Consider the following 15,174-nt stretch of genomic DNA (forward strand, 5'->3'; position numbering starts at 1 on the left):
CAGAGATAACTTTTTTTTTCCCCTTCATTTTTCCTATTTGTTTTCACATAGGTGAACCAAAATAACATAAAAATTTTGCTGTAACTTTCTTTGTCAGGAGTTACCACATCTTTTCATCAGGTATCTTAATGGTGAAATGTCTTTTCTCTACTGGGCTTAGGAGTAGTCACTTTTTCCATCCTAACAGAATTGGGTTTAGCTTGTAAACAACATTCTGATCAGCAGCTTCTTGTGCACATTTGCTGCTTATAGGCCCAGTCCTACTCCCACAAGAACTTTAGCTTCAATATGAGTAGTCAGGTATTCATTGTTCTCTTTTTGTTTTGTTTCATTTCATTTCTACTAATAATTTTTCTGTCAGACATTTATTACTTGTTACATTGTGAAAGCTGAGGAGTTTTATAAACTAGTCAGTTGTTGTTATAGCTGAACAGAAGCGTGCAGGTCCAGAAAGAAAACGCTAATATCATTTAAACTGTTCAAGCTATCTGAATTCCCTGTATGGCCAGCCTAAAGTTTAGAGATTACTAATAACTAAATTAGCCTTTTGACTGAAGACAAAACATTGGATTTGTATTATCTGAGTCTAAACATTGCATTTTGTTTTCAGGCTTCTGGGAAAATACCAAAGCAGCTCAGTTATCAGTAGCTAACGATCTATTTCCCTATCAGTCTTATGTCTCCTTCCCGTCCTCCTTCTCTCTTCTTCCTCCCACAACAAGCAATGTCTAAAATATGATTGTTATTATTATGTGTAAGAACTTTATAAAAATATTTATTGTGTGGTTTATTGCAGTTATACAGCCTAAAACCAGCAAGAATAGCCTATGTGCTCAGATTGGCATTTTAGCAGGAGAATACATAAGGAGATATTTTATCAGACATTAGAATGAGTTTGTTTATTGTCAGACAAGAGCTCCCAGAATGTTTTTTTTTTTTTAGAAAGAAACAAGCCAAAAACTATTTTGATTTTAATCAAAAATGTATTTTCCTCATAAAAAAAATTCACATACTCACTGTGTCTACTCTACAGAATTTGTCCATTTCATTACACCATGTGTCAATCCTAGTATATCTGTTCACTGCAAAAACTCGTGGCTAGTGTGTGTAATACAGCACAGGAGGAGGTATTGCTCAGTTCCACTACTTTTATATAATAATTAAAAAAAAATACAGAAAATGTTCTTGGCTACTTGCACTGTATTCCAGACTTAAAAGTCCCATGAAAGTTCTAGAAAATTAAGTTAATTTTATTTGGTTGGTAGAATACCCTTAGAAGCCAGTTAGTTAAAATTATTCTCTTATGCTGAGTCAGTACATATTCCCATTTGTTGGCAGCAGCAAAGTCCAGGCATCTAGTTCCTGAAAGAAATAGTTTTTCGTCTTGCCTTTTTATTCAGCACAAATGCAGTCATGTGCTTTTTATTTCAGAAATTAAGTGATATACTGACATATTTATGACATATTGGTTGGTACACCTATTACAGTTGCTTTTACTTCCATTTGTGTGCTTTTTTCTTTGCCCATGTCCCAAAGACTGATTAGAGGAGGATAAAACTCATTGAGTGAAAAGGATTGTTTCTTCAGGTAATTCTTTAGATAGCTGTGTCCAACATCATAGTTCATCCCTCGTGAGATGCAGTTGTAGAGATATATCACAGAGGTGATTCCCAGAAGAGCACCAAAACAGGCAAGGAATCCCATTATGTTGTTCTTTTCATAGCCTTTCACTGCCAAGTCCAGTCCTTTTGTGGTTACGTTGACACATTGTTTCTTGTCTTGTGAATAGATAGTAGGAATATCTATACAAATTTTGTATTCAGTTGATGGATTTAGATGTGTAAGATTGTATACCTTTATATCAGATGGTATTCGAGCGCTCTGTGCAGCCTGAGAGTTTTCAGCTTTCAGAAAGGCTGTCCATCTAACACTGGACTTCAGAATTTTAGAACTTGCTTTCCATGAAACCAAAACAGAATTAGATTTTATATCTTTTATTTTAATATTCAAAGATCCATTGCTGTCCTGAGGGAAAGAGCCGTCTACTTTAATCATGACTGACTTCAGGTCTGCCCCAACTAAATTTGTTGCTATGCATGTGTATAAGCCACTTTCTTTTTGTGTTACATCACTTATGTCTAATGTTCCTTCAGAATGAATGTAGTATTTATTAGAAATAGTATTAGGCAAAAGTTTGTGTCCTGATGGTGTTATCCAGTAGATTTCAGGTTCTGGTTCTGCTGTTGCTCTGCAGTGTAAGGAAATATGGCTGCCAGTTTTTAAATCCAGAGTAGATGGAAAACTTTCAGGAGCAATCAGGGGGAGACAGATTTCCATCATTTCCCGGAAGTGTATCTGTCTCACATTCTGGCCTTGGAATTCAGGCGGGTCTACACAAAACAGGGACTCCGGCTCCATGAAGCGAATGTTGGTTTTATTCATGTTAATCCAGCGGATGACACAATCACATCTAATGGGATTGCTGTGTATACTAACTTCTTTGAGGTTAGGCAAGGATTCTATTGTACTGCGGTACAGGGCACTCAGCGCGTTGCTGTTGAGCATGAGTGATTCCAGCTTGGGAAGTCTGTAGAATGCATTTGGATGAATGTATGACAATCTGGGGTTATTGGTAGCTTCTATTTTTCTTAAATCTGGCAGATTATCAACAGCAAGACTATCTATAGAAATCAGTTCAGGCATGTTATTAATTCCTAACTCTTTCAGGTGCAGCATATTGCTAAAATCTCCTCTTCGTATTCTGTTAATGGGATTCTTATTTAGATCCAGAAATTTAAGATTTGTAGCCTTTTGAAGAGCAATGTGGGGCACTCTAACAAATCTGTTGTCATAAAGGGAGATGCTTTCTAAATTGTCAAGGCCAACCAAAGCATTATCTGGTATTTCTGTGAGATTTATGCCTGCTAAAACTAGGCTGCGCAGATTGATAAGCGGCTTAAAGTTCATATCTTCGATTCTGATTATTGGGTTTTCTCCAATCATGAGAATTTCAAGATTAGGAGTAGCTTCAAACCACTTCCTGTTGATCATTTGCAGACCATTTGAATTGAGGTGAAGTCTGAGAAGATTATTGAGGCCTATGAAAGCTCCCGGTGCAATCACAGAAAGCAGGTTATGATTAACATAAAGCTCTTGTAAACTGTGGAGTCCAGAGAGACATTCTTCAGGGAGTTCAATAAGTTTGTTTTCTTCAAGGTACACTGAAAGCAACTGTGGTATCTTTCTAAGATTAATACTGGTCACTGAGGATAAATTGTTCTGAGATAAATCTAGACCAGTTAAATTCACTGGGAAGTCTACTGAATGTTCAATTTTTGCAATATTATTAGTCTGTAGAAGTAGAACCTGTGTGTCAGCAGGCAGTCTAGCTGGAAAATTAAAAAGGCCTAAATCATTACAGTCCACTGTTGGAGCCTCCATATACACAGACCTGGGGGTGAACCATGGTCTGATCTCACATATACATGACTCTGGGCAGTCTGCTTTTTTTTCTACAGCTTGTACTAGTGCAGTGATAACTAGGCCAAGTAGAAAATTAATTTTGAGTTGCATGTCCTTCATCTTAGCTCAAATGTTCAGAAAAGTAACAGACCCTTTAGTATTCCAAAGTTATGGGTTTGGAATTTAGTATGACCTCGTCAATTGATAAAACACACACTTGCATTTGTCAAATGATGATGGCAAAGGACTTTCTTCCTGAGGATAAGTGATAAATTCGCAACCAGCTTGTCCAGTAGTAAGAGGCATTTTGTGGAGATGAAGGTCACTCTGTCCTTGATGACATAAAATTGATAAGCTTTGTGAAGATGAAGTATGTATAGATGGTCATAGGAGATTAAGCAATTCATTTATTTAGTAGTATTAACTTCAAATCCCATGATTGATTAGTGTTTGCAGGAATGACAGGATGACCTAAAATATAAGAGGAGGAAATAATTAGTATAAGAAACTATAAAGTTATAAATTAATTTAGCCATCTTTTGCTCTCTAATGTTAATTATTGCAAGTAAGAAAAGAAAATTACTGTGGTGCCTAGAGTATTGTTGTGGTATCCAGATAGCATAAATGAAGTTAATATAGTAATAAATCTTTAGACTTTTAGCTTGTCATACATCCAATGAAGCATTGCGCTACAGAAAGATGAAGATCCACAAAGTACAAAGCAAAATATATCAGTGAGATTTTTCTACATATTTTATGCTCCTTTAAAATATTTTCTTTTTTCTTTCAGTTATCACTAGAAGCAGACTGAGTTCTGTTGGCTTTGAAAATGTAAACACTGAGCAAAATCCTACAGAGCATGAATATTTAACTTTTGAACATGAAGTTTATAAATATAAAGAACATAATTAATGTGTAATCAAAGGAAAAAGGAATGGTTGGATTAATACGCATTCCTAATGATGACATTCTTAGGCAAGCCTGTGAGATATTTATACAGAAATATACAAAATTGATAATCCACAGGTTTTATCACTTTCTAATTCTTTTTGTAGCTGATGTTTAGGAAGAAAACTTTTTTTCTTTAAAGTGATAATTAGAAAGAAATATGTACCTCATAATAAAATAACTTGTCATCTTGGCAAATTCAGGCTAATTACTGGCTTGCTTATTTTGGCTTCAGTAATTTCAATTGTAAGAAATAATAACAGAAAAGTGTCTTTAGAGTGATAAGAAGGAAAAAAGACTGCACTAGCAATTGCTTCTTTGGTCTGTGGCTCTGCAAGAATCTGAAATTTGCTATGAAGTCTTCATGTCCAAAATTATAGTAAAGACTGAAGCCTTATCATCCTGAAGCATCAAATGTGTCCCCTCCATATTTTTGGTATGTACCTGTTTTTTCCGGAGAAAAAAAAAATCCTACTTTGAGTGTACATTGTGTTTCAAGCCATATAATTCAAAAGCTCCTGTGTTTTCATATATGAAGTAGTACATATTAACTCCTTCATTTACTTCAAAATATAGACTTTACACTGACTTTAAACAGACTTTGTCTCAGAAGACTGTTGTATGATATGCATTTATGCCCTTTCTCCCCTTGCCTCTAGTGTTAAAATTCACAGTGACATTGTTTACAAACTGTAAGATAAGATCAATGCTTTGTTGACATTGATAAATAACTTTTGAGGTCTTGCTGGTATAGATAGACAGGATTACAAAAGTCAAGTGTCAAGGATTTGGATTTTAGGTTTCCTTTCCAGGCTCAGGAGGATTGGGCATATTGACCACGTAGGCATTCCATATCAGCTCAGAGGAAAGGTGTTGGACCATGTTGAGCGACATGAGCATTGGGCCAATTTGAAGTACATTTGGCAAGTCCTTGAGGCTGCTGTCTGTGTTATGTACATTTAAGGACATTTAATATTTTATTTTAACATGCAAGTGTATTAATAAAGTGAACAGACAATGTGTGAGATAAACATACAGAAAACATTCTGCTGTTTTGAGGCTTAATAATATGTTTTTATGCAAATGGCCTAGTTTATACTGAAATGCTAAGACATGGTGACTGACTGAAATAGTGAAAATGTAATCTGTTCCTTTGTGCTGGGAAATGAGATGAACTTCAGGCTTGCATAAAAATAAAGGTTTGCCTTGGACAGTTAATGCCTATAACTTGCTCTTAATTTTGCCACCAGGAGGCAAGGTGATATGCCTATATGGAGTACCATCCCATTTACCAAAGATTTCGGTAGAAAATGCACAGATGTAATTTACTATGTAGGGAGAAGAGAGGATGGGTGTGGGTGGGAATTTTTTGAGTCAAGTTCTTGATGCACTTTCTAAAGCACATGTTCCATTGACATCTGGAATTTTCTCTGGATTGTATATTAAAAATTTATCTGTAAGTGTGGCAAATACAAAATGTAAGCTTCTAATAATTGAAAGGTCATTGGAAGTCTTACCTGAAAAGTAAATTAATTAAGATTCAATGGACTGCTACTGCAGCTATCAGATCTCAGCATTTTGATCCCTTAGGTGACTTCTGCTCAGTAGAGGTACTGGGAAAGTATTCTCGGGAAGTGTAACTTCGTAGCTGACCTGGTTTTCTGCTCCTCCTGAACATTTGCTATTGGCCACTGTCAAAGACAGGATGTGGAACAAATGGACTTTTCATGTGTGTCCCAGGTACCTGAAAGGCTGCACCAGTTAAAGCACATAAACTGCTACATTTTCATGTACACAGAGCCAACATCCTCCTGGATTTGCGTTTATACTCCTCCTGAGTATATACTTCAGCTTCTATGGGATTCTCAAGCCAAAAACAAGCGCACCAGTGGACATTTTCATGTCATATATATTACAGTGGGCTTTCCACACAAGGGAACAAAAAAGAAGAGGTTGGAGATCCAGGTTGAGATCCTTCTTCTTTATTATTTAATCTGATGTCTTTTCTCTTTCTGGTGAATGCTCCAGCTAATAAGCCACCAGCTCAAGCTCATATGGTGTTCTAGCATAAATCTTTCTTTTCTCCAGTTAAATTCTGCCTTGTATAAAATATTCACTGGGGCTGAGTGCCTTGAATAACAGATTGTAGAATAATTTTCACACTCTCTCCTAGCCTGCAGAGTCATCATTCCAAAATACATTGTTTCACTTCAGAAAGATTTTTGGTTTAAATAATGTCATATGTATGTATTATTTTACATGAAAATGATGTGGTATTAACTATCATTCAAAGTGTGGGAAAAAAGAATGTTTCTGGAGTAGTGTGGATATCCATGGTGGCTTATGAGATCATAGAATAGAATATCTCAAGTTGGAAGGGACCCATAAGGATCATCGAGTCCAAATCCCTGCTCCCCACAGGACAACCTAAAACTAATATGACTTAGTACGCCTCATATGACATAGGACACAAAAAAGTGAAGTAGTGAAATGAAGAGCAAAAATTGTATAGAATCATTTGAGTGTAAAAACGTTTTTGTTAGTCTTTTTGTTTATGCTAGTGTTACTGTGTGACTCTGATATACAGTGTTGACAGAGAAGGTAAGAAAACATGGATTACTGATGTTAAGTTTTCTGGTCCCACTTGAATAGATCTAAACCCAGAATCAAGTTAGGCAGTATGACTTTGCTTATGCCAACTGGTTTTACTAACTGTGTGTGTGTCTGTGTGTATGTAATTAATTTCTAACCATCTTAAACTGAGAAGTGAGCTGCAGTTTACTGTAACAAAATAAACCTCATGTAAATTGATGTCTTACACTCAACACTATAAACTGTAATTGAAGTTCAATTTCCTTGAAGAATGTAGCGTCACAGAGATAAATGTGTTTGTATTGGAAAATAAACATTTAACTTTTTGGTACTTTGAACTTTGGGAATGCATTGATTCCTTTTCGTCATTAATGTACTGATAATAGGAAATACGTACTGATAACACTAGATAAAGATTAAATGGAAATACTCTTACTAGCAGTGATTTTCAGAACTTTTATTAATGGTTCCAGTGCTTTAAAGCTAAGTGCTTTGTACCATCTGGAGTTTTATGTGAAAGTTTTGCATTTCAAATGTCCAGTTTTAAAGGTACTAATAAGAAGGACAAAGAGAGCCTGAAGGTTATTCATCCTGTTTCTTTGAGTAGTATTTCAAGTATCTGAGAGTTACAAACACAGAGGTTTCTGTGCAAAAATAGATATTTTCTTTAAAAAAAAAAAGTTAATTCAAGTAATGCAATTATATCAGCATTATCTGTTAAGCAAAAATACTACTTTTATTATAGCACTTGTATTAGTGGATTTTGGTGACCTCTCAAGATTTTTGATTCTTAAAACTTGTACCTACTATAGGGCACAATAGAAAAGCTTGTACAGATGAGGCTCAGCAGCAAATTATCACCAGTAAGCTGAGCTGTGGGATAAGTGTTTTCACACAAGCAACAGCAGGAGTGGTTCATCGAAGTTTTGGAGTCTTTGATGTAATTCTTTACCCAGCTGCATTTATAAAGCTTTATGTGCACTCTGATTGTACATACATTTCCTCATCAAGATAAGATGGTATGGTTTGCTTCCTAATGTCTGCAATTAAAAAGTCTAAATAGAGTCTGCATCTAAAAAGTTAGTATTACTTATTAGTAGTGATATTCAGTATTTTTATTATTGTTTTCCTGTACTAGAACTTCTGTCCTAAAACTGTTTAAATCTTTGTGGACAGATTAGTCCATCTCTATTGCAATCCATACTTACTGTCTTACTAAATATGGTGTGCCTCTTGCTTTTAAGGTATTATCTCTTGCTTTTAGAGAAATGCACCCTGATGTGTGTGACTTTTTGCAGCTTAATTATCTCTTGTGTAGACAATGATTGGTATGTCTTAATTAGGTTTGTTTCATTTACTGCTATTGACAGCTGGAGCCTTGGTTTACAAGAGGGTATCACCATTATTTGAGCTGGAAAAGACGTTCAGTGAATGAATAAACTGAGCAACGTTTCTCATCACTGGAGCAACAGACAGCTAAGAACCAAGTCAGAGTGGGCAGAAAGGAAAAGAAACACGTCAGGTTTTGGCAATCTTTCTTTTCCACTTCAGCAGTTAGAAAGACAGTGATAAAAACTAAAAATGCAGCAGCTATACTGCAATGTGCCCTGCTGGCAATAAGGCAAACAGTTCACTTCACAAGGACCAATTTAGAGGTGGCAAGCATTTTGAAAACACAGCTGTTCGTACAAAGCTACCTTTCAAACACATCAACTGAAAGAGCCACTTCTCAATTCTTGTCATTATAACCACTTTGAGCAGTTCCAGGGACAGAAATCTGGAAATGTCACTAACTAAACATTGGGCATGGGACATTTCATACCTCACCTGATTGTAGTTACAGCACTGAGGGTTTTTTGGGGTTTTTTTAAAGTGTTAGTTATGGAAATATACAGACTTAAGTTTGAACATTTAGTATCTTTCTGACAATTTTATAAGGCAATTCTTCCATGTTTGTTGTATCATCAAAATTTAAAAAAATTGTTTCCTTGGGGAATTTTTTATTATAGCACCATTAATAAAAAGAGGCAACAACTTCTTTATTTGTCATATTTCAATAATTGGCACAAAAATCTGAGGTTTTTTCTCTATAAAAATTTGACTAGGATGTTTTTGTTGAAATATGTACAGGAAGTTTGTGACTGAGGCAGGAGTACAAGTTTAGGTTAAAGCACAAAAAGATAATATAATAGATTTTTGTAACAGAACCAGTCTTGAAATAAAACATTTCTAGAATTAAGCTCTGCTAGCTGGTCCAATACAGTTGCTGGAAATTATATAGGCTTTGTAAAAATGGAAAGAATTTCTGGTAGTCTTGCTTCCTTTCCACTCTCTGGAGCAAAGAATTTTATACAGAATCCTGTTTCTCCTTACAAATACAAATTAACAGTTTGCTATAATATACTCTTACTGGTTTATATTCTTACATATAGCTAACATACAGTCTCACATTAAAACATTAATGAGGATTTTTGGAAATTAGTGTGTTTCTGACAATCTCAATTCTGAGGTGTTCAACTTGGGCGGCTGACAGTATCAGAAGACAGTTGGATTTTAAAAGTCTTACGTTGAAAACTGCAAAAGTGAGCATCTGAAATATCTGGACATGTTTGAAAAATTTGACTATGGCTTCCTGTTGGGATGTTGACTAATCTTGGAAATCTCCTTTACTTCTTTTCTAATGATTGATTTTTAGAACTTCAGGCTGGCCCTGAGTAGCATAAGTGCAAGATGTGAAGGAAATGGCAAAGCTACTTGTATTTAACCCTAGAAGCAATCTGCAGTGTCTGAACAATTATTTCAGCATATGTGTTTATATTTATTTTGTGAACTTGTTATACCTCCTTTTCATTTTTTTTCCTTATTTGGAATAAATTTGCCTGAGTGAAAGCCACAAGCTTAAAATGTTTAATATGACTGTAAAAAAGGACAAATTCTTACACCTTAGACCTTTACAAGATAAGAATGACAAGATTTTATATCTTTATATCCATGGGCATCATGTGCTTTGAGGTTACTTTAATTTACAAATAAAGGTAGATTCAGAAAAACATTATGATCAGCTAGTTTACATGAGATTTACCCTTTCTCATTCACTAATTGAGCCTGGTCTACTATCCTTGTGCTCTTGTTTACACTATCAATGCAATTTAACAGATATTAGAGGAATTATCACCATGTACATTTCATTAAGAACTTACTGTAGTTCTATTTCTTGTATCAATCAAAAATTACATTACAGTATTTTGGAAAACCTTGCAATATAATAAATCATAAAGCTTTGAAAATACAGTATTTAAAATAGATGTGATGAAATCAAAAAAGTAAAATGGAATCCAAAGGAATATTTACATATGCTAGGTGATAATTTATTACATATGCTATTTTAGAATACCTTTTCAATGGACTTAAATGAACATTTGGTAAAACCTTCTTTTAAAAATGGGAGGATGGAAAAGAAACAGCACTTATTTCCTAACCTATTTTAAACTGAATTACCGTGACTGACCATGGAATGGCAGATAACTATGGGACCACCTGCATGTGAAGTGAGGTGTTTGTCAATCATAATCACAGTGCTTAATAGAAATAGTATATAATTTTATTACTATTATTAATTTGGTGGCAACAGCAGCATTGGGCACTGGAGTCATGGTGGTGGATAAAGACCATGCCGTCTTGTGTGCTAACTTGCTGCGAAACAAAACTGTGAGCTTTACTCCATGGAGCTTAAAATTTAAATACAAGAAGAGGGACAACTGATGATTCAGACAGGGCAAGAAAAAAAAAAGAAGTCACTATGACAATCTCCAAATATCCTTGGGTTTATTCTTTTCCTCTAACTGTAGTCTAATAGTTTACTATCATGATTCTGGAATACTTTTCCAGGCTTTGATTTTAGATTTTCTGTCTGTAGATCCCTCTCTCATGTGCTTTTAACTTTTAATTGTACACTCCTAGCCATTGAATACATCTGACCTTTTCACAAATGTATCGGAAGAAGACGAAAAGTTTGTTTGATAGTACTTGGTAGAGGAATTAATAATTTCAGTAATTACAGTTACCTCATGTTTTTTAGTTCTTCTCCTAATACGAAGTGCACAAAATAATTTCTAGGTATTCTTTCTGAGTGAGCAGAGATGTTAGAAAATTATATTTACATGACAAGAGAATGAATTTCAATGGAAGTTGCGCATTTCTTTACCGTTTGTGTTCTAATCTGTCGTTTATCTACTAATTTCTAATATAGCATTCTAAATCCTCTCACAATATTTTTAATGTATGGCAGTTAGGCTACATCTAATAATTTTATATACTTGGATTAACTGTAAAAGAAACTTTGAAAAGAATCTGAACTGATATATCTTATTTCTTCTTCTTAAATCAGATATTGAATGTATAATTCTGATGATTTTATCTAAAAATTTAACTAATTGCTAGTATTATTTGTTTTCAATTTTTCTTAAATAATAACTGCACATACATATTTTCTAGTTGTCAGAGAAAATAGCAAGGATTAAATGTTAAAATAACTTTAGAAAGTACTTAGATCTTTGATATCCTTGTTGTAGTTCTTAGCCTTCGAAAGGTTTCACTTATTTAAAGTGACTTATTTATCATTGCCATTATCAAGCAATTATGTAAAAAAAAATATTGCTGTAACTTGGGAAAGTAATGTGTTAGTTTAATTTAGATTTATTCGTACATGTTCAACTTCTTTTTGACAGTTGTCATGTTAGTAGTGGAGAACATATTGGCAGTTACTTAGGCACATAGTTGGCAAGAGAGCAGTCACGTTCTGGATGTGGGTGAATGTACCCAGTTACCAGATGCTTCAAGCAGATGGCCAGAACTAAAGATGAGTGAGACCAATTTTGGCTTGATTTTCTAGAAAGCTACCATACTGATTCTGGGGGTCTATAGTACATTTGACTAGTAAAGAAGCGTAGCCAAAATCCAGTAGAGCTATTGGCAAAGTCTGCATTTTGTGATTATTTTTTTTCTTTATGGCTCTTGAAATGTAAATATTAAACACGCCTAAAACATAGAAATAGGTGTGTTCAGGTAGTTGTAATAAAGACAGAGAAAGATAATGGCTATACTTAGCACGTAATATTTTCTTTGGGAATGTATTAATTTATCTTTTAAATTTATTATGGGAAAAGGGTCACTGTAATAAAATCAGCATAATAACAAACATGATAATTTTAGGAGTTGTTACAATTTCTATTCTATAATTTTTCAATAACAAAGATTTAGGCTTGAAAGATAAGTTCATTTAAATCATCAGTCTTTAATGGCAGACTCCTAATGTTTAGTGAATTCACCTTTTCGTTTTTGGTATATTAATGATTTGTTTTGGGAAGGGGTCATGTCAAGGTAAATGCCCTTATAATAACTAAAAAAAAATCATGACCAGTGTGCACTGTATTAATTGTCAACTATAATAACCTAAAGACATAAAAGAGCTTAATAAATGCAGTTATATGAGGAACATCCTGCTATAATCCCAGCCAGTACTTGATGTGTACTTATGTTACATGGAATGTGGTTTGAGATCCATAAAGGGAAAAAATTTATTGCTTGTCATTATAGTAAGTAGAAATTCCTTACCAAAAAACAGAAACAATTTATGTTTGAGGTGCCAGTAGTGGATGAGATAATATTTCTATGTCATGAATTTTCCTACCAGATTAGGTTGAATTGCTTTAACTTTATAATTGTGAATATATTTGGTGATTACTTTCATTCTGAGCCACCTAGGGAATCAGGTTCACAATGTATTGTTCAACAGAAATGGATATTTTTTTTTAATCTTGCTTGAGGCAGTGTAGAGAAATGGATTGATGAAAAAACAATTTCAGGATGCAAAAATTGACAATGCGTAAAACAGAATATTATTGTAAAGATTAGGAAATAAAAGTTGTTTTCTGCTGTGTTTTATATCAGTTGGGGTGATTTATGCATGCTCATAAATTACCAGCTCATAGAGATACTGTCATTTCTGATTGCAGAAAGTACTTTGATTTGTATTTAGTTTTAATTATGGTTTTTGCTCAGCTGAGCATCTGATTAATAACATTACATGTTAAGTTTTTTATATGGTTTGCAAAAGTAACATTGTTTTCAGACCTGAAATTATTGCTTTTTGTGCTTTTATGACCCATTTGTCAACTCTAATCCACACTATAGGATTATCATGGTTCATTTCTTATTTCCCCAGAAGTGAATACATTAAAATGCTGATCTTATTTTCTCTTTATGATTTGCTTTTTAAAATAAGACCAGAAGAAAGAGGGTAAATACAAGAAAAATAAATAACAACACTTACAGTTAAGTACAGTATCCCTTCTACTGTGTGTGGCACTACAGCTAAATAATCATATAGTTCCTGGAACAGTAACTGAATCCCCTTTCAAGTTTTTTTCTTTTCCCTTCAAATTTATTTAAACAGTTGTACCTCTCCAGCATGTATAGATTCATAGCCACCTTCCCCACTCCATTTTTTCCCAATGTACAATCCTTCTAGTGTTTCCTATTATTTTAAAAGAATTTTTTGTATTTTGTCTGAAGTGAAAAATTCACTCAATCCCTTAATGTTAGATGATTTGGCTTATTAGCATGTCACTGAACAGAATTGTTTCGATTATGAAACTTACATGACAACCACATCTTGATTTTGTATTTCTTTCTTAGCTCTCCAGCATTTATCATCCTTTTACATCACCTTTCTGCATTTAGGATGCCAAATCTGACAGCAGTGTTAAAATTAACATTCTGATCTCCCAGAGAATTTTGACCAGTATTTATTGTTCAAGTATTCACGTCAATCAACCAGATTGTGATCACTGTACTCAAAGCTTATGCTGGATTTCACTTGACAAGCATAATTTCTCTTGCATTCTGTTGTGATTCCTACTTACCATTCGAAGACTAGGCATAGACATATCTGCTGTAGGTGCATATGTAAAGACATGTAGGAGCACTACCTCAAATATTACGATAAGAATGTTAGAGCTGCACAGATGTATTTGTGCAATGAAATGCATCTTGCTATGGGAAACTGGCTCTTCAAACTGAACAAAAGTTAAGTTTGAATTAAGATACTGAAAAGATCCTATTAGTGGTGATTATGGAATGATAGAATGAATAGTTTTGTTCATCACTGGTGTTGAAGTGGGATAGATGAACCATTTCAAATTGTCCTTCCAGTTTGTCCTTCCAAAGATGGATTAGGCATAGTTTTGTAATAATGATAATGTTAAGTCATACCAACCTGCTTTTTTCTTTTAAGACATTTATTTTTAAGTCTGACTTCAGCCTTTCTGCTTTCAGACAACGGCATGGTTCCTTTTTCCAGCAGTAAAACAAGTTGAATAAGTACAGAAAGATAGGTATTTAAATAGTGTGACATTTCAATAGTGTGAAATGACGAATTACGCTCTCAGGGTCTAGTGGTAATTTCTGCTTCAAAGTTGGAAGACATCAGAGGGAATATCAGAAGTAAGGAGAAAGACATGGTATGCTTGTTTACTCATAGGAGGACCACTGGCACTAGAATGCCAAAACCCATTAGTTTCGTTTATCAGCTAGAGGTAAGAACTTTCATGAAATGCTGTATATGGTTCTGGTCACTCAGGTTCAGTAAAATAAATTGGAATTAGGGTGGAATCAGTTAGTATGAGGAAAATGATAATAAATCTTTGTGAAAGGAAACTAGGAAAAAGAATGCTGCTTCCACTGTAAAACAATTTTAGATTTGTTGACAACAGGGGAGAAATAGCTGTTAGTTGTTTGTACAAATTTTAAGTACAGTGATATATCATTTACAGGTACATGAGGAATAGTTATATATATTGAAAAACCTAGAGTTGTTTCTCTCCATGTATGTACATGATAATTCTAATAAAATGTGTCAACTAAGAAGGGCCATATGCAGATTTAATTGCAAATGTGTTATTCCATTTCTTAAAAATATTCTCAGAAATAATTCCATCATATTGCTGCTGGTCTTCATTGAATTGATAAACTGTTCTACCTAGTTAACTAGGAGTATGTATGGAAAAAACATAACAGGCAAACATAACAGAAGAACACTTTGTGTCCTGTGTAAGTGCTTGTGAAGCATTTGAAGAAAATAAGGAGATCTCTGGATACATACCATAAGTTCTA

General features: G+C 34.2%; 2 protein-coding genes across 3 annotated transcripts in view; one reads left to right on the top strand and one right to left on the bottom strand.

The window, feature by feature from the left end:
• IMMP2L (inner mitochondrial membrane peptidase subunit 2) overlaps nucleotides 1-15,174 on the top strand; it is a 485,257-nt gene that overhangs the window by 200,489 nt on the left and 269,594 nt on the right. The window lies entirely within an intron of this gene.
• On the bottom strand, nucleotides 1,456-3,582 carry LRRN3 (leucine rich repeat neuronal 3). The gene has a single exon (XM_009820760.2). The coding sequence runs from the start codon at nucleotides 3,580-3,582 to the stop codon at nucleotides 1,456-1,458; it is 2,127 nt and encodes a 708-aa protein (XP_009819062.2).

Source organism: Gavia stellata, chromosome 4 (assembly GCF_030936135.1).
Source record: "Gavia stellata isolate bGavSte3 chromosome 4, bGavSte3.hap2, whole genome shotgun sequence".
NCBI lineage: Eukaryota > Metazoa > Chordata > Aves > Gaviiformes > Gaviidae > Gavia > Gavia stellata.

What these genes read in the sequence shown, in the direction of transcription:
- LRRN3 (XM_009820760.2), bottom strand. Translation starts at nt 3,582, where the DNA reads ATGAAGGACATGCAACTCAAAATTAATTTTCTACTTGGCCTAGTTATC.